Source organism: Hemitrygon akajei, chromosome 16 (genome assembly GCF_048418815.1).
Source record: "Hemitrygon akajei chromosome 16, sHemAka1.3, whole genome shotgun sequence".
NCBI lineage: Eukaryota > Metazoa > Chordata > Chondrichthyes > Myliobatiformes > Dasyatidae > Hemitrygon > Hemitrygon akajei.
Genome location: NC_133139.1, coordinates 2,692,312 through 2,719,141, shown reverse-complemented (window position 1 = coordinate 2,719,141; position 26,830 = coordinate 2,692,312). Strand labels below are relative to the sequence as shown.

The window sequence follows — 26,830 nt, the reverse complement described above, 5'->3', positions numbered from 1 at the left end:
CGACTGTATTCCCCTCTACACATGCTGCTCGGCCTGCTGAGTTCCTCCAGCATTTTGTGTGTAGTGTTCTTAGGAAGGCAAAGTCTGAGGAAGGTTGGCATTGTCTTGTGACCCTGTCACCTCAGGCCAGTGAATACCTCCAACATTTTGTGTCTCTGGATTTTGGGGGAAGCACTTCACACAAAGTAGAGTTTTTAAAAAATATAGGTTAATTCCTCTTTTTGTTGTCTGCAGGCCATGTGTTTTGGGTTAGCTGCCTTTGTTCATAACCAACTCTCTACTATTCTCCAGATGACATTATCCATTTCATGTTCTTGATATTTATTCCTTATTTATTATTATTTCCTTTTGTATTTGAACAGGTTGTCTTTTGCAAATTGGTTGTTTGTTCATCTTATTGAGTGAGGTCTTTCACTGATTCTATTGTGTTTCTTTGTACTTACTGTGAATGCCTGCAAGAAAGTGAATCTCAGGGTTGTATTTGGTGGTCAGGAGGTTGGGTCAAATTGAGGCCAAAGGCCTTGCATGGTGCTGCAGTATTCTGTGTTCAGACGTTACCAAATTGTTTTGTTGTTGCCCATATGATCACCTGGTCTTTGCTTTGCTTCCTCTTTATGATTTACAATCTTACCCAGTTTTGTGTTCTCACTGTTTGGCCACTGCTGTACAGTGTGGGGAATGGGGTTGAGAGGGATAATAAAGCAACCATGATGGAATGGTGGACAGACTCGATGGGCCAAATGGCCTAATTTGTTCCTATACCTTATGGAAGGGGACCCAATCACTGATCCCTCTGGTACTGTACTGATTACTACTGCCCCCTCTGAGAGAGAAAAAAAACTTCCTTCCTGTTTTCTTTCTCCTGTCTGTTAACTAGTTCCCAACCTCTGCCAGTAAGTTACCCCCAAACCCAGAGGCTTTAATTCATGCATCTGCTTCTTATGTGGCACTTTGTCTAAAATTATTTAATCCCACTAATATTTACTAAGTATGTTTATAGCATCGTTTGTGGCTGAATCAGTTCCCTTCCCCCTGATACCGGGCAACCAATTCTACTCACCGTTTCTAAATAGTGACTTCCCAATTTCCCATCTTCCGTGCCTTGGCATGCAGTCCCGATGAAGGGTCTCGCTCGCTGTTCATTTCTTTCCATAGACACCGCCCCGACCTGCTTGGTTCCTCCACCGTTTTGCGAGGGCAGTATGACCCCCACTGATCAGGCAAGAGATGCCATAGCATTAGGACAAGGCTAACAGCTTCTTTCCCTAGGTCGGAGACTACCGAGCTCCCTACCAGGTCCCATCACGAAGCACCGGTAGTATTATACTGTTTACTTTAAAACTTGTGCCGTAAATGCACCTTATTATTTGTTAATTTATTTGCGGAAATATTACTTTGTGTTAAATGTGTGAGTTACAGTATATGTTCTGAGTGGTGCACCTCGGTCTGAACTTGAACTTAGTGTGACCCCGCAGAGACAAAACCTGCCCTCTCTTCTGTCGTCCCCATCCTGACGAAGGGCCTTGGCCCGAAACGCTGACTGTTTGTCTCCACGGATGCTGCCCGACCTGCTGAGTTCCTCCAGCGTTTTGCTTTAACGCCAGCATCTGCAGTCTTTTGTGTTTACTGCCCTCTCTTCTGTCGTGTTTGTACCGTTAAGAATAGAGCCGGAAGTGAGTGCGTTTGGCAAATGTTCCGGCTTGCATAGGAACCAATCGGCCGTTCACGGAGACCCGGTGGGTGGGGAGAGGGGAAGGGAAAGGTGTTGCACAGTCGGCGGTGCTGAAGTGGGTGAAGGGGGCAATTCATCTAGCTGTTTGTGGAGGTACCGACGCCTCCCTCAGCCCGGCCCGCCTCCCCGATCTCCCTCATCCCTCATCCTCCTTATCTCACCCCCAACCCTGCCAGCACACCCCCCCGATTTCACTCATCCCTCACCCCCCTTATCCTATCTCGGCCCGGCCTCCCCGATCTCCCTCATATCTCATCCCTCATCCTCCTTATCTCACCCCCAACCCTGCCAGCACACCCCCCCCCCGATTTCACTCATCCCTCACCCCCCCTATCCTATCTCGGCCCGGCCTCCCCGATCTCCCTAATATCTCATCCCTCATCCTCCTTATCTCACCCCCAACCCTGCCAGCACACTCACCGATTTCACTCATTCCCCCCCCCCCCCCCACCCCAGCTCATTCCATTCCGGCCCGGCCTCCCCGATCTCCTTCATCCCTCATCCCCTTAACCCATTCCGGCCCGGCCTTCCCTTCCTCACCCCAACCTTCCATTCCTCTGCAACTTGAAGCTGTGGTAGACTAGATTAAGCTATATGAGGGGTGGGGGTGTCTGAAATATATATCCACCTTGAAATATTTGAAAAAAGATGTACATACCTGTCCTAGTTAAATCTTCAACATTCTTTAAAAAAAAGTAAACATTTTTAAATTTCGTTCATGTACATTTAGTTTGCAATCTTATCACAGTTGCCGAAAGTGAAATTCTGGAAGAATGGCGAGCAGACGAATTACTCAGGAGACATTTGATAATGTGGTGCGAGAAAACATGATTGACTTTGAGATGGAACCAGAGGAGGCTTTGAAAGAGGCAATACAACAGTTTGAGTCACAAGGTAGGTGAAGTCTTTATCCTGGCATTCCCTGTTTTGAATCCCTCCTCCTCTTTGGAGATATCAAATGCACATTGGGTGTTCAGCATGGCCATTCAGAGTTTCCACATCTCTGCCACTTTAGTTGTTCACCCACTTCCACCCTGACCTGTCAGTGGCCTCCTGCCCTGTGGAAGAACCCATCACCCTCCACTATGGCTGTTAATAGAGTTTGGAACTTAATAACATAAGAAATAGGAGTAGGAGTAGGCCATCAGCCCATTGAGCCTGCCCCACCATTCAATAAGATCATGGCTGATCTGTCCGTAAACTCAGCTCCATCTACCTGCCTTTTCCCCGTAACCCTTAATTCCCTTACTATGTAAAAACCTATTTAACTGTATCTTAAATATATTTAGTGAATGAGCCTCAACTGCTTCCCTGGGCAGAGAATTCCACAGATTCACCACTCTCTGGGAAAAACAGTTTCTCCTCATCTCTGTCCTAAATCTTCTCCCCTGAATCTTGAGGCAATGTCCCCTAGTTCTAGTCTCACCTACCAATGGAAACAACTTTCCTACTATCTTATCTAACCCTTTCAAAATTTTGTATGTTTCTATAAGATCCCCTCTCATTCTTCTGAACTCCAGAGAGTATAGTCCCAGGCGATTCAATCTCTCCTCACAGGTTACCCCCTTCATCCCTGGAATCAACCTGGTGAACCTCCTCTGCACTGCCTCCAAAGCCAGTATATCCTTCCTCAAGTATGGAGACCAGAATTTGATTTCAAAGTTTTCAATTTCAGGGAACCCTGTTCATTTTCAAACTGTCTGGTTGTTCTGTGATATTGACTCCTATGCGGCCTTTTCAACTCCCAGTTATATGCCATTTCAACTCTGCTTCGTATTCCCTCACCAACCTATTTGTCCCTTAACCTCTCCAGTGCCAGAGGGACAACTCCTTATCTAACATCTGAATTGTCTACAAGCCAGTGGTGTAAACATTGAATTTTCCAGTTTCAGTGCTCTTACCTCCTTTCTTCTTTCTCTGCTTCCTCATGTTCTCATTTTTGTTCCCTTTTCATTCCCTCCTTTCCAGTACCCCACCTCCCATTTTTGGCCCTTCCCATCCACCCACTCACCACCCCCACAGTTCACCCATTTATCTCTCCTCCATCTGGTTCTCTCCTTTAACGGTTCCCATTATCACTTTTTCCTTAGTTTCCAGATTTCAGGACATGTGGCCCACTTATCTGTATCGGCACCTTCACCCTCACCTCCCTGAAATTCCATGTGCTTCTTCCACTGTCTCACTCCTTCTGTCCTCTTCTTTACTGCACCATTCACACCTGATGCAGGGTCTTCATCTGAAACCTCAATAATTTCTTTTCCCCCTTCAGACGCTGCTTAATCCACAGAGTTCCTCCAGCAGTTTGACCAGTAAGGTTGACTTAGTTTTTCTCTGTACAGTAGTACATCTGGACCTGCTGGGCATTACCTACAGCTCTGCATCTCACAGCTTTTTCCTGTTCCTCTGTTAATATTCTCTTTCTAACCAGCTTCTTTAATTTATCGACTAGCTGGCCATCAACAGCTTCACACCACAGCAACTCAAGTTTAAGTTCATTTTATTGTCATTCAACCCTACACATATAGGCAGCGCAGCACACGGCAGCAGCGACCTTTCGGATCTGGTGCAACTTTAATTTAGTTTTTTAACTTTAATCTTAAATTAAAATTTAATTTTAAGGCACAATTAGGGTTTAGGGCAATGAATAACAGAGCAACTATCTACCATCGCCAGATACTGCTACAATGCAGAGATCGCCCAAAAACAAACCTTCATGAAAATCTGCTGGTTAGATGTGCGACCTCGGCTTGCTGAGGGAATCGGGCCTGCAGTCCTGGGAGTTGTCTGATGCCGGTGGCCAGAGTTGGGGACGTCGTAGGCGGTGTGCGAGGAAGCGGAAGTGAGGCGAGTGGGCGGGAGTCCGTGCCAGGAAAAAAGCAGGCTCTCCCGTCCATTCTGCTCTCCAATGGACATTAAATTGGACTACATCTGTGGCAACGAAATACTCGCCGAGAGGACAGAAATGGACTGAATCCCCGGACGCCGCCATTCAGCTGTTTATTTACGTAACAGATTTCCCTCCAGGCCATCAGACTACCAACCTACTGCCCTCTGTTGTGCCTATTGTCTTGTTTATTATTTATTGTAATGCCTGCACTGTTCTGTGTACTTTATGCTGTCCTGGGTAGGTCTGTAGTCTAGTTTTTGTGTTGGTTTACGTAGTTCAGTTACTTTTTGTATTGTTCATGTAGCACCATGGTCCTGAAAAACGTTGTCTCATTTTTACTGTGTACTGTACCAGCAGTTATGGTCGAAATGATAATAAAAATCAATTTGAACTTGAACTTGATATTTGTCTGAGTATGAGGCCTCCCTCGGTCAGAGTTGACCATGAATATTGAATCCTGGCTCTCTAGATATGCAAGCCAGGGCAGTATGATATGGAGAGCAAACTGTTGCCCATGTAGCAAGCTCCTCCTCTTCACGCATCTGATGAACCCAAAGGAACAACGGAGACCGATACAGTTCGGCACTAGCAGCATCACAGGAGTTGCCAGTCAATATTGTACTCAATGTAGAATTGCTTTAGGGGCTCCAGCTCTGGATTTTCCCTTAGGGTTTACTCCTGAAGCCTTCCCCTTGAGTGTGTATAGCCACAAGGCAGTGGAGGTTTGAGACCAGAGATTTCCTTCTTCCAGATGAGCTGCCAACAATGTCTGATGAGCCCCGTCTGCCTGAAGCGATTGGTTTTAAGGCACCACTAACCCGCCTTTGTCCCTTCTCCTGTCAGTAGAAACGGTTCCACCGGGCTTTGTAGCTAAACCACACGAGAAGGCCAGTGGCTGGACTTGGTTGTCAGAGGTGTATGCCATTGGGAGCAATTAAAAGGTAGTGCGAGCTTGTCCCCATTACCACCCCCAGATATAACAACCTTGAGGAACCACATGTATACTGCCAAGCGAAACAATGTTGCTCCAGACCAACGTGCACAACACAGTACTTACACACAACACAAAGTAATATTACTACAAATAAGTTTACAAATAATGAGGTGAATTTATGACTCAAGTTAAAAAGTAAACAGTATAATGTTACCTGCACTTCATACACGCTGAGACCCGGGTGGTGGCAGGGAGTTCAGTAGAAGAAGCTGTTTTCCAACCTAACAGTTCTTGTCCTTGTGCTACGGTACTTCCTGGCTGATAGTAGGGGGCCAAAGAGATTGTTGGACAGGTGGGAAGGATCATTGACAATGCTAAGGGCCCTGTGTATACAGCACACTTGATAAATGTCTCTAATGGTGGAAGAGAGACTTCTCAGCAGTCCTCGCAATTCTTTGCAATCCCAATGATCCTGTTAGCAGCCCCTCACAATCCTGATGATCCTCTCAGCAGTCCTTGCAATCCTTGTCAGATGCCTTTTGGTTCAAATCACAGTCAGGACTCAGATGTCCTGTAAAATGAGTTAGAATGGGGGTGTGGGCGGTGTCTCAATCTCCTGAGGAAGTGGAGGTGCCCCTGGTCTCACCCTAACAGAAATCCTCCAGTATTTCTAGGGTGTGATTGTTTGGTGATCCTGATGGTTGGCGCATTAGGATCAGTTTTCTGCTCAAGCGCATTCTTCTACTTTGCCAAAATATCTTGCCAAGCATTGTTTTTTTTACACTGTGTCTTTATAATTCACTTTAGTTCAAGGGCTGTGCTCCCTTTCAACCCAGCAGTCTCACTGTACTCACAGTGCTCCCTTTATAATCACCAAGTGCCATTTTCCCAAGCTCCTAAATTCACCAGAGTTCTCTTTTCTGCTCCCATAAACTCACTGATTTCTCCAGAATATTGAGCAAATCAGAATCAAGTTTAATATCATATGTTGTGAAATGTGTTGTTTTACATTAGCTATAATTTTAAAATAAAACTAGAAATCACAATAAGATCTGTATATACAAAATCAAATTAAGTGAGTTGTGCAAAAAAATAGTGAGGTCATGTTTATGGGTTCATTGTCTGTTCAGAAATCTGGTTGCGGGGGAAAGAAGCTGTTCCTGAAACGTTGAGTGTGTGTCTTCAGGTTTCTGTACCTCCTCCTTGATGGCAGCAAAGAGAAGCGGGCGTGTCCTGTAACATGTAAAATTGAAATGAAAGTATCAGGATATTAATGTGATTAACAACCAATATTCTCGAACATCTGCTATACAGGCATCATAAAAACCCAGATTTGTCTGATTATTTTTGTGTTTTCCCTTTGTCCTATCCAGCCCCACCTTGCCCTCCCTGTAATTTCTTCCTTCACCTCCCCCCATCATATTTTGGCATCTTTCCCCTTCCTTTCCAGTCCTGATGGTCTTGGCCCAAAACGTCGACTGTTTATTCATTTCCATAGATGCTGCCTGGTCTGCTGAGTTTCTCCAGAATCTTCTGTGTGTTGCTCTGGATTTAAAACAAACTTATTTTCTCTTTTTACTAGATAAGATGAATTAGCTTCTCTTTCAATAGAGCTACATGACCTGAGTGTTTTTCTTTGTTTTTATTTCAGATTTTCATTATCTGTTATTGATAAAGTCATTGAGTTTACTGTCATGTGTGGAAATCAATAAAGAACACAATTAGAACAATAATAAACCTGTTTCAGTGCAAAGTTATCAAAGTGTTCACTGTGTTGCTAAACTGGAGTTTAAGGTTTTGCCAGCTTGTTCAAGCACTGAATGGTTGAAGGAGGTAGATGTTGCTGGTGGTGTGGGACATCAGGTTCAGATTCAGCACCTCTTACCCAATGGGAGCTTTGAGAAGGTGACATGGGATTTTTGATGGATGTTGCCTTTTATAAATACTACTGATGTTGGGGAGGGATGAGCCTGTGATGTACTGGGTAGTGTGCAGTTTTTTACGTTCTTACAATATTCAAATGGCCGTACTAAACAATACAACCAAGCAGCTTTCAATGTTCAGGGCAGAGTAATTGAACAAATACCCATTGGGCAAGACGCATACTGCCTCTATGCTGGGAGCCTTTAATTTCCTCTGTCTCCCTACAGGTGTTGATCTTGTCAATGTGGTGAAAACTGTGCAGAATTTTACATTTGATGATAGCAACCCGAAGCACCATGTCCTACAGGTAAGAGTATGCACAAAGAGCACGTTTCACCTGTGATTTAAATAAACCCATTGAATTTTTTAAAAAAACGTACATTTGGTAAATGTTCTTGTGCTAGCATTTCCTTTTCTAAAATTAAAGTTTAATAAAATAAATCACCTCACCAACCCGGCCCACTCAAATATCTGACTACCAGGAACAATTTTATCACTGCCTAGTCTGATTTAAAACATTTATCTTCAACACTTCAGTTGCTGCTTCATCACTAATTGCCTTTCCATTGTTAATTAACAATTAACACATGCTCTTGCCACTTCCACCAGTCTTATCTGTATAGAATGTAGAACAGTACAGGCTCTTCAGCCTCTCTTCAGTCATGACGAGTTGAACTTTTAACCTACTCCAAAATCAATCTAACCATTCCGAACCTACTCCAAAATCAATCTAACCATTCCCTCCCACGTAGCCCTCCATTTTTCTTATCGTCCACATGCCTATCTATGAGTTTCTTAAGTGTCCCTAACATATCTGCCCTATGCTCTCGCCTGGTACTGCATTCCTAATGTCCCTAATATACGTATCTGCATCTACCACCACCCTTGGTAGCACTTTCCACACTTCTTCCACCCACTGTGTTTTTTTAAAAACATCTACCTCTGACATTCTCTTCCCCCACCCTGTACCGCTCCAATAACCTTAAAATTATATCCCCTCGTATTAGCTATTCCCGCTCTGGACAAATTTCTGTGGCTGTCCACTGTATGCCTTTTCTCCTCATCTACGTCTCTCAGTCTCGTGCATGTTTATAATCTGTTTCTCTCTGCAATCAGACTCTGTGGTCTGAGTTGGTAATTGCATCTCTTACTACTGCAACCACATCACTTTGTTCCCTCTTTGCCCTCTTCAGTGATCCTGTTTATTTATTTATTCAGAAATACAGCCTAATGAGCCCCACCACCCAGCGACCCTCCTAGTTAACTCTAGCCTGAACACAGGATGATTTACAATGACCAATTAACCTACTAACCAGTACATCTTTGGACTATGGCAGGAAACCCACGGACTCTTCAATGGAGACAATCTTTCTAGCCTCTCTTACCTCTTCTCCTCACCTGCGGATCACCTCCCCCTGGTGCCTCTCCTTCTTCCCTTTCATTCACGGTCTACTCTCCTCTCTTATCAGGCTCTTCACCTAGTCCTCCTGGATTCTTACTTCAACTCCCTCCCTCACCCACTTGCTTCTAGCTTGTCCTCCTTTCCTTCCCTCCACCTTATTCTGGCATCTTCCTCCTTCCTTTCCTGTCCTGATGGAGGGTCTCAGACTGAAACATCTACTGTTTATTCCTCTCTATTGATGCAGGCTGACCTTCTGAGTTCCTCCAGCATTTTGTGTGTGAATCTCTTCATTAGTCTCCATTGCCTCTCTTCTGTGATGATAATACTTGACTGTCCTGCGTCAAGTGATATTGTTGACCCTTTCCTCTGTCAAATTTTATCAGCAGGTTCTGTGACATGTTTTTTTTTAAGATTGGTTTTATTTATTATTTTGAAACATTGAAACACAAGAGTGAAATGCACTGTTTGTGCCAATGACCAACACAGTCCGAGGATGCACTGGGGTCAGCCCACGAGTGTCACCAGGCTTCCGGCACCAGCACAGCATACCCACAGCTTACTGCCCCTAACCTGAATGTCTTTGGAACATGGAAGGAAACCGGAGCATCTGGAGGAAAGTGGTCGTGGGAAAAACAAACCGTGGTGGCAATTGAACCTGGGTTGGTGGCGCTGTCGTATCCAACAATGACAGTGAAACGTGTGCGGGAGAGCTTTTAAAGTGTAAAGGCCATTGCACTGGGGCAGTGCCACTCTCTCAACGTCGGAAGTCTGGGTCCAGTGGTACAAAAAGTCGTCACAAATGGAGTCTTCCTTGGTTGCATTGGATGACCATGACTACTTTTGTGCCTTGCCATGTTTCCATGAAGTGCTGCAAAACTGCCTTCTTGGTCGTTGGATCTCATCTGCCCAGTCCGCTGGAGCTGACTTCATATTTACGACAGGCATGTCCCATCTCACTAGGGTATGAGGCTACTGGCTACCCTCAGCTGGTTTAACCCACCTGTCAAAGCAGTGTACTGGTATGTTTCTGCTGTGACATGTAAACAGCTACTCGGAGCCACAGCTGAGAGCTGAGTGTCCGGTGGCGACCAAAGGTGAGTGAGTTGCCCAGGAATGGACACAACAAGCCCCTTCATCAGTGGTGATACCCTCCCTGGATACCCCATACACCCCAATAGCATTACGCTAACTGCTGTGCTATTCTGTCATCCCATATTATGGTAGTAGTTCTTTATAAGCACAAGTTGTTTTAGAGTTATCAATTGACTGATTGTGTGTTTATAGGTACTGGATCATCTTCAGAAAGCTCTGGATATGTTGGCTCTCGATGAAATGGAGGAACACCTGACTAATTTTACCGAACAGTGCAGCCTTAATTTTGCTCACCGCCATCTGGCAGCTGAGAAGTCTGCTTACGCCACGGTGCTGTCCTCCTGCAGAACAATGATGTCCGATGGCCAACGCCTGCTGAAGGGAGTCCAGGCCTTGGCTGCTCTTCTGGACGGTCAGCCGGACCTCCTGGACTTGGAGGGCCAGCACCTCCTCCTGGACATTTTAAAGCAGCATCAGGAGCTAGCCGTTCTGAATGCAGCCACCTTCCGTGCCATTCATCACAGCTGCCTGAAGCACGAGCAAAACCGGCAGGACCTGGTGCAGTGCGGTGTGTTGCCACTGCTGACTGGTGCTATCGTCAGCCATGGCACCAGTGCTGACGTGGTCAGAGAGGCGGCTGGTGTCCTAAGGGTCATGACCTATGACGATGACATCCGAGTGCCCTTTGGCCACGCCCATGATCACGCAAAGATGATAGTGATGGAGAACAACGGACTTCAGGTCATCATCGAAGCTGCAAAAGGTTCCGGTACTAATTCACCTATTGAATCAGAATCAGATTTAATATCACTGACAAAAGTCATGATTTTTTTTTGTTTTGTGGCAGCAGTATATTGCAATACATAATAAAAGATTATAAATTACAAACGATTATGCAAATTTAGAGCAAAACAGTGAGTTAGTGTGCTTGAGTTCCTTGTCCATTTAGATGTGCTCAATATCATTTATTTATTATTATTTTGTTTTTTCTTTTATATTTGCACAATTTGTTGTACAACAGCACAGACAAACAACCAATGTGCTAAAGGCAACAAATTGGGCAAATGCAAAAGAAAATAAATAATAAGTAAGCAATAAATATTGAGAACATGAAATGAAGAGTCTTTGAAAGTGAATTCATTGTTTGTGGGAACATTTCAATGATGGGCAAGTGAAGTTATCCCCTTTGGTTCAATAGGTGATGGTTGAGGGGTAATAACTGTTTCTGAACTTGGTGATATGGTTCCTGAGACTCCTACATTTCTTTCCTTTTGGCAGAATGAGAAGAGAGCTGGCCAGGGGTGTGGGGGTCCTTGATAATGGATGCTGCTTTTCTATAACAGTGTTTTGTGTAGATGTGCTTAATGGTGTGGGGGACTTTAATGGTGATGGACTAGGCCATATCCACTGCTTTTAGTAGGTTTTTCCATTTAAGGGGATTGGTATTTCTATACCAGGCTGTGATGCAACCAGTCAATATCTCTCCACTGCATTTCTATAGAATTTTCTAAAAGCAGAAACTTTTAGATGTCATGCTAAATGTTCGCAAACCTCTAAGGAATTAGAACTCTTGCCATTTTTTTCTTTGTTAATTGCATTTATGTTCTTGGCCCAGGACAGATCCTCTGAAATGATAACACCCAAGAACTGAAAGTTGCTGACACTCTCCACGTCTGATTCCCCAGTGAGGATTGGCTCATGGACCTCCACTTTCCTCCTGAAGTCAATAATTAGCTCCTTGGCTGCCATTGAGTGAGAGGTTGACTTAGTTGCTTTCTTGGAGCATAATGAGCAGTCTTGGGCCCCTTATCTAAGAAAGAATGTGCAGCCATTGGAGAGGGTCCAGAGGAACTGGGTATTGATAGTAGATGATCAGCCATGATCTCAGAATGGTGGTGCAGGCTCAAAGGGCCGAATGGTCTACTTCTGCACCTATTGTCTATTGTCTATTGACATTCCTGAGAATGATCCTAGGAATTTAATAGCTCTGTGCCTGTACTCGGTGAAGGTTAGAAGATTGGGTGGGTGGGGGGGGGGGTTGTCATTGAAACATATTGAAAGGGCTAGATAGAATGGTTGTAGAGAGGATGTTTTCTTTAGTGGGGGAATCTAGGACCAGAGGGCACAGCCTCGGAATAGAAGGATGTCCACTTAGAACAGAGATGAGGAAGAATTTCCTTAGCCAGAGTGTGATGGATCAGTGGAATTCATTGCCGTGGATGGCTGTGGAGCCCAAGACATCGAGCATAATTAAAGTGGTGGTTGATAAGTTCTTGATTATTAAGTGCATCAAAGGTTACTGGGACAAGGCCAAAGAATGGGGCTTGAGAGAGATAATAAGTCAGCATTGATGGAATGGCAGAGCAGATTCGATGGACGGAATGGCTTAATTATGCTCCTATGTCTTGTGGTAGCCACATCCACTATCCAGCTCAAGATTCATATAAGCCAAGGATCTTTCTCCTCACACAACTAGGTATCATCCCCATACAGTACATTTACTAACAGTGTCTGTAACTGAGTTTCAATTAGCATGTAATAGTGGCAAACTTTGAGAGCTTGATGTGCCCAAATTAATTAGGCTGCATACTTGTATTACAACAATGCATTGATTGTAAAGCATAGTGAAAGATGTTTTATTATTACAATTATCTTCTCTCTAATACAGCTTTCACAGAAAACCCCACTGTCCTCAGTGAGCTGTGCTGCACTCTGTCGCGTCTTGCTGTCAGGAATGAGTTCTGCCAAGACATTGTGGATCTAGGAGGTCTGAACTTCATGGTGGCTCTGCTGGCTGACTGCATCGAGCATCGGGTGTGGAACCACTCCTTCATTTCTACCACTGCTAGATAAGAGGTGACCTGATAAAGGGTCTCAGAATTAAGCAGGGGTTCATTAGGGCAGATATAGGGAGGATATTTCTGTGTGTTGAGTTGTTCAAAGCCAGGGGATTAAATTGGAACTGGTATGGGTTTATTATTGTCACACGTACCGTGATACACTGAAAACCTTGTCTTGCGTACAGTTCAGACAGATTAAATCATTGCACTGTGCACCAAGGTAGAGCAAGATAAAACAATAGCAATGCAGAAAAAAAATGTACAAAGTTCAAAGTACGTTTATTATCAAAGTATGTACAGTATACTGTATACATCCTTGAGATTTGTCTTCTTGCAGGCAGCCACAAAACAAAGAAACACAATAGAACCCATTTTTAAAAAAAAACATCACACAACAAAGACCGTCAAACACCCAGTGTGTGGGGGGAGAAAAGAACAAACTGTACAAGCAATAAAAAAAAAACAAATAGCACACAGAACATTAATGACAGAGTCCACAGCCACAGAGCCAGCTCAGCACTGAAGTGAGTAAACCCTGTGGACTAGTGAGCTGAACACCATTTGTACAGCCATCAAATAAACTTAAATCTTGAATTTTGAACAATTGAAAAAATGCAGATAAATGATAATGTGCAAGATCATAATGAAGTAGATCATGAAGACAAGAGGCCATTTTATTGTACAAGAGGTCCAGTCAATAGTCTTATAAAAGTGGTGTAGAGGTGATCCTTGAACCTGATAATATGTACTTGCATACTTTTGTCTCTTCTGCCCAGTGGGAGAGGGGAGAAGAGAGAATGCCCAGGGTTGGCATTTACAGCATTCACTGATAAGATGAATTAGGAGTTGGGAGTTTTTTAAAAATACAGTAGATTCTAGTGACTTGTGACACATCAGGGCCAGTACATTTTGGCCCAATCAAGTGGCTGCTCCAATCAGCCAAAGTGTCAAACTAGTTAAAAAGGTATAAAAAAGACTAACTGATTAACAAATTATGTATTTACATGAAATACAGAACAAATTGGAACATTACTAATAGTACTACAGTACTACAAAAATGTATTAGTTTGCAATAGTTATCAACAGAGGAATTTATCCAGTGTACACTGCTGTAATCAATTAAATGTGTAGCAATTCTCCCAAGCACTAGAAATCTGGTTGACAATGGTCTCAGCAAACCCTTATGAGCTGTGTCCATATCGGTGAAGGAAGGGTATTCAGACTTTGCTATTTATTGTTTGTTTATTGAGATACAGTGCTGAATAGGCTCTTCAGGTCCTTTGAGCCACTCCACCAGAAACCCTCGATTTAACCCTAACCTAGTCACAGGACAATTAAACTGTACCTCTTCGGACTGTGGGAGGAAACTGGAGCACCTGGAGGAAACCCACTCCTTGCAGATGACATCAGAGTTGAACTCAAAACTCAGACGTCCCGAGTTGTAATGGTGTCCTGCTAATCACTACACTACAGTGGTGTGCTTTCTAGCATGCAATGGAGTGATCTGATTAATTTTACACAATATTCATATCTAATTGCAATTAAAATTTAATTAACAAATATCCCAACACATCATGAGAGAGTGACTTGGAGGGGATTGAAAGTTATATTCAAAGAAAGGTGTTAATGAAGACCTACGAAGGTAAAGGAAAGCAGTAAAGATTATTTTTTCAGACTGTAAGTGTAGAGGTCTTCTTAGGCCCATCACCACTACATTGAGTGCCGAAAGCAGCTTGCCAGAATTTTGTAATCTGAGCCAGTCTTTCACGTTGCTCCCAGGTGTAACCCATCTTCAAAGATTATTCCTCTTCCTTTGCAGCTTCTGTTGGCATTTCTGTAGCTCTGGGTTTTTACGGGTTTGGGTTGCTAGCCCAATACAACCCTCCTCCTTTCCCAACTGGGCTTGTCCATGGTGGAGTGCGTGTAGAGGTCTGGCAACTGGAAATACTTCTGGTGCTGGAGTGGAAAGAAAGCAAAGGTGGCTGGGCAGCATCTGGAAAAGCGGCTGGTGTTGAGAAGAAAATGAACCAGAAACTTGAGGTTCACATTTTGAGGAAAAGGAAGGCATAAGTGGTGGGAAACTTTGGACGGGACGAGTTGTGATTCTGGCGTAGAACCAGTCAGTTGACCAATTCCTTGTTTGACCAGATGACCATAAGTCAGAAGCATAATTAGACCATTCAGCCCATTGAGTCTGCTCCTGCATTCCATCATGGCTGATTTATTGTCTCTCAACCCCATTCTCCGTGACCAAGACCAGCAGGTCGAGAGCACTGACTATGGCTGACACTGAATTACCATAAGACATAGGAACAGAATTAGGCCATTTTGGCCCATCGAGTCTGCTCCACCATTCAATCATGGCTGATCCTTTCTTTTCCCCCTTTACAACCCAACTCACTGGCCTTCTCCCCGTAGCCTTTGATGCCGTGGCCAATCAAGAACCTATCAGTCACCGCCTTAAATACACCCAGTGTCCTGGCCTCCACAGTTGCCTGTGGTAATAAATTCCACAAATTCACCACTCTCTGGATAAAGATATTTCTCCGCATTTCTGTTTTAAATGGACACCCCTCTATCCTGAGGCTGTGCTCTCTTGTTCTAAACTCCCCCACCATGGGAAACATCCTTTCCACATCTACGCTGTATTGGTCTTTCAACATTGGAAAGGTTTAAGTGAGACTCCCCCCCATCTTTCTGAATTCCAGCGAATACAGGCCCAGAGCCATCAAACATTCCTTGTATGGTAACCCTTTCATTCTCGGAATCATCCTTGTGAACCTCCTCTGAACCTTCTCCAAAGCCAGCACATCTTTTCTTAGATCAGGAGCCCAAAACTGTTCACAATACTCAAGGTGAGGCCTCACCAGTGCCTTATAAAGCCTCAGCATCATATCCCTACTCTTACATTCTGGACCTCTTGAAATGAATGCTAACATTGCATTTGTCTTCCTCACCACCAGCTCAACCTGCAAGTTAACCTTGTGGGTGTTCTGCACAAGGACTCCCTAGTCCCTTTGCATCTCAGATTTTTGGATTTTTTCCACGTTTAGAAAAAAATCTGCACATTTATTTCTACTACCAAAGTGCATGACCATGCATTTTCCAACATTGTATTTCATTTGCCACTTTCTTGCCCATTCTCCTAATCTGTCTATGTCCTTTTGCATCCTACCTGTTTCCTCAACACTACCTGCCCCTCTTCCAATCTTTGTATCACCAGCAAACTTGGCAACAAAGCCATCTATTCCATCATCTAACTCATTGATGTACAGCATAAAAAGAAACGGTCCCAACACTAACCCCTGTGGAACACCACTAGTCACTGGCAGCCAACCAGAAAAGGATCCTTTTATTCCTACTTGATAACTCCTACCAATCAGCCAATGTCTAAACTTTGCCAATAACTTTCCTGTAATACCATGGGCTCTTAACTTGGTAAGCAGCCTCATATGTGGCACCTTGTCAAAGGCCTTCCGAAAGTCCAAATGTACAACATCCACTGCATCCCCTTTATCTATCCTACTTGTAATGTCCTCAAAGAATTCCAACAGGTTCATCAGGCAGGATTTTCCCTTAAGGAAACCGTGCTGACTTTGTTCTATCTTGCTCCGTGTCACCAAGTACTCCATAAACTCACCCTTAACAATTGACTCAAACATCTTCCCAACCACTGAGGTCAGGCTAACAGGTCTATAATTTCCTTTCTGCTGCCTCCCTCCTTTCTTAAAGAGTGGAGTGACATTTGCAATTTTCCAGTCCTCTGGAACCATGCCAGAGTCCAATGATTCTTAAAAGATTATTACTAATGCCTCCATAATATCTACTGCTATCTCTTTCAGAACTCTTGAGTGCAGTTCATCTGGTTCAGGTGACTTGTGTATCTTTAGGTCTTTCAACTTTTTGAACACTTTTTTCCCTTGTAATAGTAACTGCACTCATTTCTCTTCCCTCACACCTTTCAACAGCTGACACACTGCTAGTGTCTTCCACAGTGAAGACTGATGGAAAATACTAATTTAGTTCATCTGCCATCTCCTTGTCCCCGTTATTCTCTAGCCTCATTTTCTAGCGGTCCTATATCCACTTTCATCTCTCATTTTTTATATATTTGAAAAAGCTTTCTCTATCCACCTTGATAATTGTTTGATAGCTTGCTTTCATATTTCATCTTTCCCTCCTAATGATCCTTTTAGTTTTCTGTAGCTTTTAAAAAGCTTCCCAATCCTCCATCTTTGCTTTGTTGTATGCCTTCTCATTTGCTTTTACATTAGCTTTGAATTTCTATTTGTATTATTTTAGCATTTAAGTATTTATTTGTTTTTGGAATACATCTGTTCTGCACCTTTCTCATTTTCCCCAGAAACTCACGACATTACTGCTCTGTTGTCATCCCTCCCTGCATCTCCTTCCAGTTTACTTTGGACCAGCCCTCTCTCATACCACTGTAATTTCCCTTACTCCACTGAAATACTGCTACATCAGACTTTACTTTCTCCCTGTCAAATTTCAAGTTGAACTGAATCATATTGTGATTACTGCCTCCAAAGGGTTCCTTTACCTTAAGTTTCCTAACCGCCTTTGGTCATTACATAACACCCAGTTCAGTATAGCTGATCCTGTAGTAGAATAGCTGGGAGACTGTGAGGCTGCTTAACCATTTGTGCGTCTGGAGGGAGTTCCTGTTCAGGCTATGCTGGCATGTTTGAAGTTGGTAAATCTGTCTGGCCATGTGCAAATATACTGGCCCTGCCTTTTTTGTTTCATTTTATTTAACTGCTACACTGTCATGGCACCCCTAAGACACAGTGTGCTCATGCTGGCTATCATAGTAACCTCTGTCCGAATGAGACCTGCACCACTGTGGCAGAAATGACAATGACTGATTTTGTTTTTTCCTTCCTGTTTCTCTGCTCCCCCCCCCCCCCCAAATTGCAGGAGCTGGTTAGGCAGGTGCTGGGTGCATTTCGAGCTATCGCAGGTAATGACGAGGTTAAGGATGCGATCGTCAATGCTGGAGGAACGGACCTGATTATGTTGGCGATGAACCGTCACATGGGAAGTCCACAGGTACTGCACTTTCACAGTGTAAGTTTGGGGGGTTGCAGCAGGGGAAGCAAGCCCAGGCCTCTTCTGCTAAGATTTGGGGGGGGGGGGGGTGTGGAGATTAATTTCTCACAATTATTCTAGCATTTATATATAATCTTCCAAATCTCTCACAGCGTTGAACTACCGCTTGGCCATGCTAAGTTCAGGCTAATCTTATTGATGTGACATAGTCATTCAGTTGTACAGCAAGGAAACAAACCCTACGGCCCAGTTCATCCATGCTGACCATGTTGTCTGTTCGCCTGCATTTCCTCTAAACCTTTCCTGTCCGTGTTCCTGTCTAACTGTCTTTTAGATGTTGTAATTGTCTTCCACCCCCTGCAGCTCATTGTCTTCCCACCACCCTCTGTGTGAAGAAGTTGCCCCTCAGGTCCTCTTTAAATCTTTCCCCTCTCACCTTAAATCTGTGCCCTGGGAAAAAGACTATGTCTTCCACCTATCTTCTTCTTCTACTGGGCATAGGTTTCTGTCAGTAGCTCGCCAGAGTCCTTTTTCCTGGGCCAGTCTTCCACATTGTCTCCAGGTGTAGCCCATCTTCTTGTTGTATCCTTCCTCTCTCAGGATTGAGGTCTTTGTATTTCTGTAGCTCTGGGTTTTTACAGAATGGGATTGCTAGCCCCATGCCCAACCCTCCTCCTTTTGCAGCCGGGTTTGAGACCATCTGTGGCAGAGTTCAACCTTTCTACGCTTGTCATGATTTTATTACAACTCTGAAGGTCACCCCTCAGTCTTGTATGCTCCAAGAAATAAAGTCGTACAGAGGCATGGCTTAACTTTTTAGCTTTCCTCACACCTTCCAAAGATAGGTCAGAGTCATCGAAAATTACAGCACAGAAACAGATCTTCAGCTCATCCATTCAGTACCAAACCATTTAAATAGCCTAGTCCCATTTTCCTGCATCTGGACCATTGCTGTTCATAGCCTTCCCTTCCAAGTACCCATCCAAACTTCTCTCAGACATTGAACTCGAAACTGCAGCCACCACTTGCGCTGGCAGCTCATTCATGCTCTCACCAGACACTGAAGAAATTTCTCCTCATGTTACCTTTAAACATTTTATCTTCCATCCTTAACCCATTGAGTGCAGTCTCACTCAACCTCAATGGAAAAAGAATGCAGAATCAGAATCAGGCTTATTATCACCGGCATGTGCCTTAATGACTATCACCCGTTAGCACTCACATCTATAGTGATGAAATGCTTTGAGACGTTGGTCATGACTAGACTGAACTCCTGCCTCAGCAAGGACCTGGACCCATTTCAATTTGCCCTTCGTCACAATAGGTCAACGGCAGACACAATCGCAATAGCTCTCCACACAGCTTTAGACCACTTGGACAACACAAACACCTACGTCAGGCCGCTGTTCATCGACTATAGCTCAGCATTTAATACCATCATTCCCACTATCCTGATTGAGAAGTTGCAGAACCTGGGCCTCTGTATCTCCCTCTGCAATTGGATCCTCGAATTCCTACACAGGAAGACAACAATCTGTGTGGATTGGTAGTAACATATCCTCCTCGCTGACAATCAACACTGGTGCACCTCAGGGGTGCGTGCTTAGCACACTGCTCTACTCTCTGTATACACATGACTGTGTGGCTAGGGATAGCTCAAACACCATCTATAAATTTGCTGACGATACAACCATTGTTGGTAGAATCTCAAGTGGTGACAAGAGGGCGTACAGAAATGAGATATGTCAACTAGTGGAATGGTGCCACAGCAACAACCTGGCACTCAATGTCAGTAAGACAAAAGAGCTGATTGTGGACTCTGGACGGGTAAGACGGAAGAACACATACCAATCCTCATAGAGGGATCAGAAGTGGAGAGAGTGAGCAGCTTCGAGTTCCTAGGTGTCAAGGTATCTGTGTTTCTAACCTGGTCCAACATTATCGATGTAGTTATAAAGAAAGCAAGACAGCGGCTATACTTCATTAGGAGTTTGAAGAGATTGGCATGTCAACAAGTACACTCAAAAACTTGTATAGGTGTACTGTGGAGAGCATTCTGACAGGCTGCATCACTGTCTGGTATGGAGGGGCTACTGCACAGGACTGAAAGAAGCTGCAGAAAGTTGTAAATCTAGTCAGCTTCATCTTGGGTACTAGCCTACAAAGTACCCAGGACATCTTCAGGGAGTGGTGTTTCAGAAAGGCAGTGTCCATTATTAAGGACCCCCAGCACCCAGGGCATGCCCTTTTCTCACTGTTACCTTCAGGTAGGAGGTACAGAAGCCTGAAGGCACACACTCAGCGATTCAGGAACAGCTTCTTCTCCTCTGCCATCTGATTCCTAAATGGACATTGAATCTTTGGACTCTTCCTCACTTTTTTTTAATGTATAGTATTTCTGTTTTTGCATGTTTTAAAATATATTTAATATATGTAATTGATATACTTGTTTATTTATTATTATTATTTTTATTCTATTTATTATTTTTTTCTCTTCAATATTATGCTCTGCATTGAAATGCTGCTGCTAAGTTAACAAATATCATGTCACATGCTGGTGATAATAAACCTGATTCTGATGTGTCCTGAAATTTGTTAACTTAGCAGCAGCAGTTCAATGCAATGCATAATATAGAAGAATAAATAAATAAATAATAATTGTCTCTCTCTGTAACTATCTATGATGTTAAAACTTGTCTAGCAATAAACAGAATTATTATGTCACAGTTAATGCCATGTTTCCTCCAGTGAAAGTTCAGTTCAAGGAGTAACCACACTGGTGGGGTCTCTTATGTTAACATGAGCTTACCCACGGTGAACAATGGTTGGCAGTAATGAGCTATGCTGAAATTTCATCTTTCTTCACTCCTGTGTAATCAGTAAATTCAGGCAAAGCTTTAGCTTTTCTGATTTATTTTACATTAAGCTGCATATTTAAAAATCCTGTTAATACTCCATTACTATCGACTGTGACATTCCTCATTGGTCTTTGACATTTTTCCATGGTCTATGAATTCACTTTCACATTGCTCTTATGACCTGTGTCCCTGCTACCTCAAACTGTAGAGGGTTGGTGGAGGGGGCACTGGCCACCGTGTAAGCAGATTGATCTTGGAGTATGTTAACGGGTTGGCACTACATCGTGGGTCAAGGAGCTGGTTCTGGTTTGAAGTGGTCTATATTCTAATCCTGGACTGCATATTATGTGCCATATAGTTTAATAAGTAATTTCTGAAATGCTGAGGTAGAAAGGTATTTGCACGCCACCACAGAAACTTTCCTAGGATTATATACACTGTAGAAACACCTCCTAGAATTACCATTCTATCAACAATCTCCACCACTCTCACCTTCCTTGGTAGCTACGTAATGCTTTTCAAATTAATTCGCTTTCCTTGCTGGTATCACAGTCAGTTGATAATTAATTCCAGTTTACAACCCTCACTTGATTTTCCTTAAAAGGCAAACACCTTTTTCTAATGAAGACCAGCATAGTGACACTGCTGGTGGAGTTGTACCTCACCACTGGAGCCAAACATTTTCAATCCTGACCTCTGCCGCTTTCTGTGTGTATTTTGCATGTTCTGTGTCCTCTACTGTTGCTTCAGTTTCTTCCCACATCCCAAATGTATATGGGTTGTTAGGCTATTATCTGCTGTCCCTGGTGTGGGTGTGACATCTCTGGTATCAGCTGTTCCCTGTGTGGGTGTGAGGTTTCTGGTTTGGCTGTCCTCGGTATGGGTGAAAGGTGTCTAATATTGGCTGTCCCTGGTATCTGATATCAACTATCCCTGGTATGGATGTGAGGTCCCTGGTATGGATTGTTCCGTGTGCTGATTTGGAAAGTTGGAAGGAGCAAGATTTGAGTTGAAATCCATGCTGTGGTTCGCATTGCTACCCTGGCAAAGGAGATGTGATCTTGTCACTCACTCTTTCTTCTCTTCATACAGGTCTGTGAGCAGGGCTGTGCAGCCTTGAGCATGCTTGCTCTGCGGAAGCCGGAGAATTGCCAGGTGATCATGGAGGCTGGGGGTGCATTTTTGACACTGCAGGCGATGAAGTCCCACCCAGCTGAAGTAAACGTGCAGGTGAGGTCTGAGGAGATTTAAGATTGTTTAATGTCATTTCTAGTACATAAGTGTAAAGAGAACAAAATAATTGTTACTCCAGATACAATGCAGCACAAAAAAACACAATAAATTAAGAATAGAATAATAGTTAAAAATGAATATATTGTAAATACTTTATATAGCTTATATATATTGATTTTATGTCCACTTTTATGGATTTTATGTCCATAAAAGTGATGCTAGGCACAGGAGTGTCTGTCCATAAGATGACTGACAGGAAATGATTAAGTAGTGGTGGTTGTGGGTGTGGAGTGGTGGTTAGTGGGTGGAGGTGTTGATCAGCCTTACTGCTTGGGGAAAGTAACTTTTTTGAGTCTGGTGGTCCTGGTGTGGATGCTACATAGTCTCCTCCCTGATGAGGGAATGAAGGGACGTTGGTGGTTAGTGGGAGAATGTGATTGGGAGGTGTGAGATTTAAGGCGTGGATAATTGAGTAGGAGAGCATTATAAATACAAAAGATTCTGGATATCCACAGCAACACACAGAAATGCTGAAGGAACTTAGCCAGTCAGGCAGCATCTACGGAGAGGAATAAACAGTCAACGTTTCAGTTCTAATGATGGGTCTTAGCCCAAAGCATTGACAGTTTATTCCCATCCGTAGATGCTGCTTGACTTGCTGAGTTGCTCCAGCATTTTCTGTACCTTATTGGGAGAATATTGTTAGGGGTGTTTGTTGCTGGCATTGAATGGGGCTGTTGAATGCACAGTGTGCAGGAGTGTTGGAGGACTCCATTCTGGAAGCAGCATTGAGACTGACTAACCTGTCCTCTTTGCAGAAGCAGGCTTGCATGCTGCTGCGGAACCTGGTGGCACGGAAGCCTGACTTTTCGCAGTCGATCCTTGAGATGGGAGCAGAGGTGCTAATACGACAGGCCAAGGCTACGCACCAGGACTGTGAGGACCTGGCCAAAGCTGCCCTGAGAGACCTGGGCTGCAGCTTGGAGCTTCGGGAGCTCTGGACGGGACAGAAAGGTGACATCTCCCGTTAATCTCTCCCAGAGATCACACTGGAATCGGCCAAGACATTAACCCCCTGGCAATACACCTCCAGCTCAGATATTCATTGCTGGTTTAGTCAACACTTCTCGCTGACCATCTGAGATGTGGTTGAGTTAAACTAGGGCATCTCTGGGGTGATTGCATCATTACAATGAGTTAAAATTTGAACAGCCTCCACTCCCCCACGTCCCCTTACCCTAGACTCCACTGAAGAGAGACAGAGAGATAGAAGGACACACGACGAGGAGGCATTTCACCCTACAATTTCTACCGAAAGTTAGCACATCTGAACGTTCCCTCAGTGCGGCAGGTAATGTACTTTGGATATTCCATTGCTTTGTGACCCACCTGCACTGTGCTGTCCATGGAGGTACAGTAGCAGAGTGGAAAACGTTTGAAGAATTGAAATGTTTCAAGGTAACTTCCTTCCATGTGTGTCTATTAAATCCTTTAACACCGTACTTCAAGTTTCTCTCTTGCAGTCACCTAACACCTTAGAATCAGAGCTACCCACACAAAATGCTGGAGGAACTCAGCAGGCTGGGTAGCATCTATGGAAAAGAGTACAGTTGATGTTTCAGGCCAAGACACTTCAGTATTTTGTGTGTTGCTTGGATTTCTAGCATCTGCAGGTTCTCTCTTGCGTGTGACCATAGAATCAATTTTAATATCACTGGCATATGTAATTAGTTTCAAAGTAAATCTGCAGAGAGACAGGTCTGGATTCTAAATTGGAGAAAGGCCAATTTTGATGGTATCGGAAATTATCAAGAAAGTGTGGATTGGGACAGGTTGTTTTCTGGCATAGGTGTACTTAATAAATGGGAGGCCTTCAAAAATGAAATTTTGAGAGTACAAAGCTTGTATGTGCCTGTCAGAATAAAAGGTAAACATAACAAGTGTAGAGAACCCTGGTTTTCAAGAGATATTGAGTCCCTGGTTAAGAGAAAAAAGGAAGTGTATAGCCAAGAGGAACAAATGAGGTGCTTATAGAGTACAAGAAATCAAAGAGAGCACTTAAGAAAGAAATCAAGAAGGCTAAAAGAAGGCATAAAGTTGCTCTAGTGGATAAGGTGAAGGAGAATCCTAAGGGGTCTACAGGTATGTTGAGAGCAAAAGGATTGTTAGGGACAAAATTGGTTCTCTGGAAGACCAGAATCTTAATCAATGTGTAGAGCCAAAACAGATGGGGGAGATCTTAAATACATTCTTTACATCTGTATTTACTTGGGAGATGGATACAGAGTCAGTAGAAGTAAGGCAAAGCAGCATCAATTTCATGAACACTAGATTGCAGAGGAGGAGGTGTTTGCTACACTGAGACGAATCAGGGTGGACCTGACAAGGTATTCCCTCAGACCCTACGGGAGGCTTGAAGGAATTGCCAGGGCCCTAGCAGAAATATTTAAAACATCCTTGGCAACAGGAGAGTTACCAGAGGGTTGGAGGATAGCCAACATTATTCCGCTGTTTAAAAAAGGCTCGAAACAGAAACCAGGAAATTATAGGTCGGTGGGTCTGACATCAGTTGTAGGAAAGTTATTGGAAGGTATTCTAAAGGACGGGATACATAAGTGTTTTGATAGTACTGGACAGATTAAGGGTAGCCAGCATGGCCTTGTGTGTGGTAGGTCGCGTCTATCCAATCAATATAGAGGTTATTGAGGAAGTTACCAGGAAAGTGGATGAAGGCAAAACAGTGGATGTTGTCTATATGGGCTTTAGCAAGGCATTTGACAAGGTCCTGCATGGGAGACTGGTCAGGAAGGTTCAGTTGTTCAGCATTCAAGATGAGGTGGTAAACTGGATTAGACACTGGCTTCGTGGGAGAAGCCAGAGGGTGATAGTAGATGGTTGCCTCTCTGACTGGAGGCCTGTGAGTAGTTGCTTGCCCCAGGGATCGATGCTGGATCCTTTGTTGTTTGTTATTTATTTCAGTGATCTGGATGATAGTTAACTGGATCAGCAAATTTGCAGATGGCACCAAGATTGAGGGTGTAGTGGACAGTGAAGAAGACTATCATGGCTTGCAGAGGGATCTGGACCAGCTGGTAAAAATGGGCTGAATAGTTAGTGGCAGGTGGAATTTATTGCAGACAAATGTGAGGTTTTGCACTTCATTAGGACCAACCAGGGTAGGACTAACACAGCGAACGGTCGGGCACTGAGGAGTGTGGTAAAACAAAAGGATCTGGGAATATAGGTACATAAATTGTGGGACTACAATGAGAGGTCATGGCTTAAGTGTACAAGGTGAGAAGTTTATGGGGAACATGAGGGGAAACTTCTTCACTCAGAGGGTCGTGAGAGTGAAATGAGCTGCCAGCACAAGTGGTCCATGCAAGCTTGATTTCAATGTTTAAGATAAGTTTGGATAGATACATGGATGGTAGGGGTATGGAGGGCTTTGGTCCCGGTACAGGTCATTGGGAGTAGGCAGTTTAAATGGTTTTAGCATGGACTAGATGGCCAAAAAGCCTGTTTCTGTGCTGTATTTCGCTATGACTCTTGTTTTTTCGGCAGCAGTGCATTTGCAATACATAATAAAAAAAACAATTACATTAGGTACATCAAAAAGAATTTAAATAAGTAGTGCCAAAAGAGAGGAAGGAAAAGTAGTGAGGTAGTGTGTATGGGATCATTGTCTATTCAGAAATCTGACAGAGGAGAACAAGCTGTTCCTAGAATGTTGAGTGTGTGTCTTCATGCTCCTGTTCCTCCTCCTTGATGGTAGCAATGAGAACAGAGCACATCCTGGGTGATAGCATCTTTAATGACGGATGCCGCCCTTTTGAGGCATTGCCTTTTGAAGGTGTCGATGCTGGGGAGGCTCCATGATGGAGCTGGCTGAGTTTACAACATTCTGCAGCTTCTTCTGATCCTGTGCAGTGTCCCCTCCATATCAAACAGTAATGTAACCAGTGTGAATGCTCTCCATGGTATATCTGTAGAATTTTGTGAGAGCCTTTGGGGACATACCTAGTCTCCTCAGTCTCCTAATGAAATATATCCACTACCATGCCTGGCATTAAACTTGCCAGCTGATAGATACCAGTCCCTTTTAACTAGCCTGCCACCACTGTGCACAGACTCATCACTATGTGATCCTGTTTGCTGGGTCTGTGAAGTTCGTTCAGCAAATGCTTTGTAGATTTTAATGTTAGTTGTAGTGATTTGGACTGTTGGTTAATGTTATAGAATCAAAGTGTTGCCACACATCCAGCATCAATATAGCATGCCCACAATTTACTAACCCTATATGTCTTTGGAATATAGGAGGAAACCCACTCCTTATTAACAGCAGCTGGAATTGAACCACGATCGCATGCGTTGTAATAATGGGCCCTTTGGTCCCTTACCGATACATCTTTGGAATATGGGAGGGATATTGACAGTGGTGGGAATAGAACAGCATTCGCTGGCATTATACTAAGAGCCCATTTGACCACCATGTCTTAACCTGTCCATGATGCCAACATAAACTAATCTGGAAGCCATGAGTTCCTCCAGCATTTTGTGTGCATTTCTTAGGATTTCCAGCATCTGTGGAATCTCTTGTGTTTAAATTAAGCCCACCTACCTGCACATGGTCCAAATCCCTCCGTTCCCTGCCTGTTTACATGCTTCCCCTAAATATCGCTCTCATATTTGCTTCCACCACCTCCCATGGCAGACTGTTCCAGGCATCCACCACTCTGTTCTTTAAAAAAAACTTCACCCTTAACATCTTCCTTAAATGTTCCTCCTGTACCTTCCTTGAACATTTCCCCACACATGTGGAACCTCTGCCCTCCAATATTTGACATTTCCTTCTAAAA

The 26,830-nt window shown here is 43.7% G+C and overlaps 1 protein-coding gene across 5 annotated transcripts; it reads left to right on the top strand.

Annotated features, from left to right (window-relative positions):
- The first annotated feature begins 1,507 nt into the window (after nucleotides 1-1,507).
- On the top strand, nucleotides 1,508-23,473 carry armc6 (armadillo repeat containing 6). 5 transcript variants are annotated; one of them, XM_073068116.1, is made up of 8 exons: nucleotides 1,508-1,673; nucleotides 2,481-2,626; nucleotides 7,704-7,783; nucleotides 10,163-10,739; nucleotides 12,639-12,784; nucleotides 17,749-17,880; nucleotides 21,831-21,968; nucleotides 22,790-23,473. In XM_073068116.1, the coding sequence occupies exons 2-8, from the start codon at nucleotides 2,506-2,508 to the stop codon at nucleotides 23,000-23,002; spliced, it is 1,407 nt and encodes a 468-aa protein (XP_072924217.1). In that variant the 5' UTR covers nucleotides 1,508-1,673; nucleotides 2,481-2,505; the 3' UTR covers nucleotides 23,003-23,473. The 5 variants fall into 5 exon arrangements, with proteins under 5 accessions (XP_072924217.1, XP_072924219.1, XP_072924220.1 ...); XM_073068118.1 differs by lacking the exon at nucleotides 1,508-1,673 and adding an exon at nucleotides 1,715-1,736; XM_073068119.1 differs by lacking the exon at nucleotides 1,508-1,673 and adding an exon at nucleotides 1,745-1,825 and having other exon boundaries at nucleotides 10,163-10,733.
- Nucleotides 23,474-26,830: the final 3,357 nt, after the last annotated feature.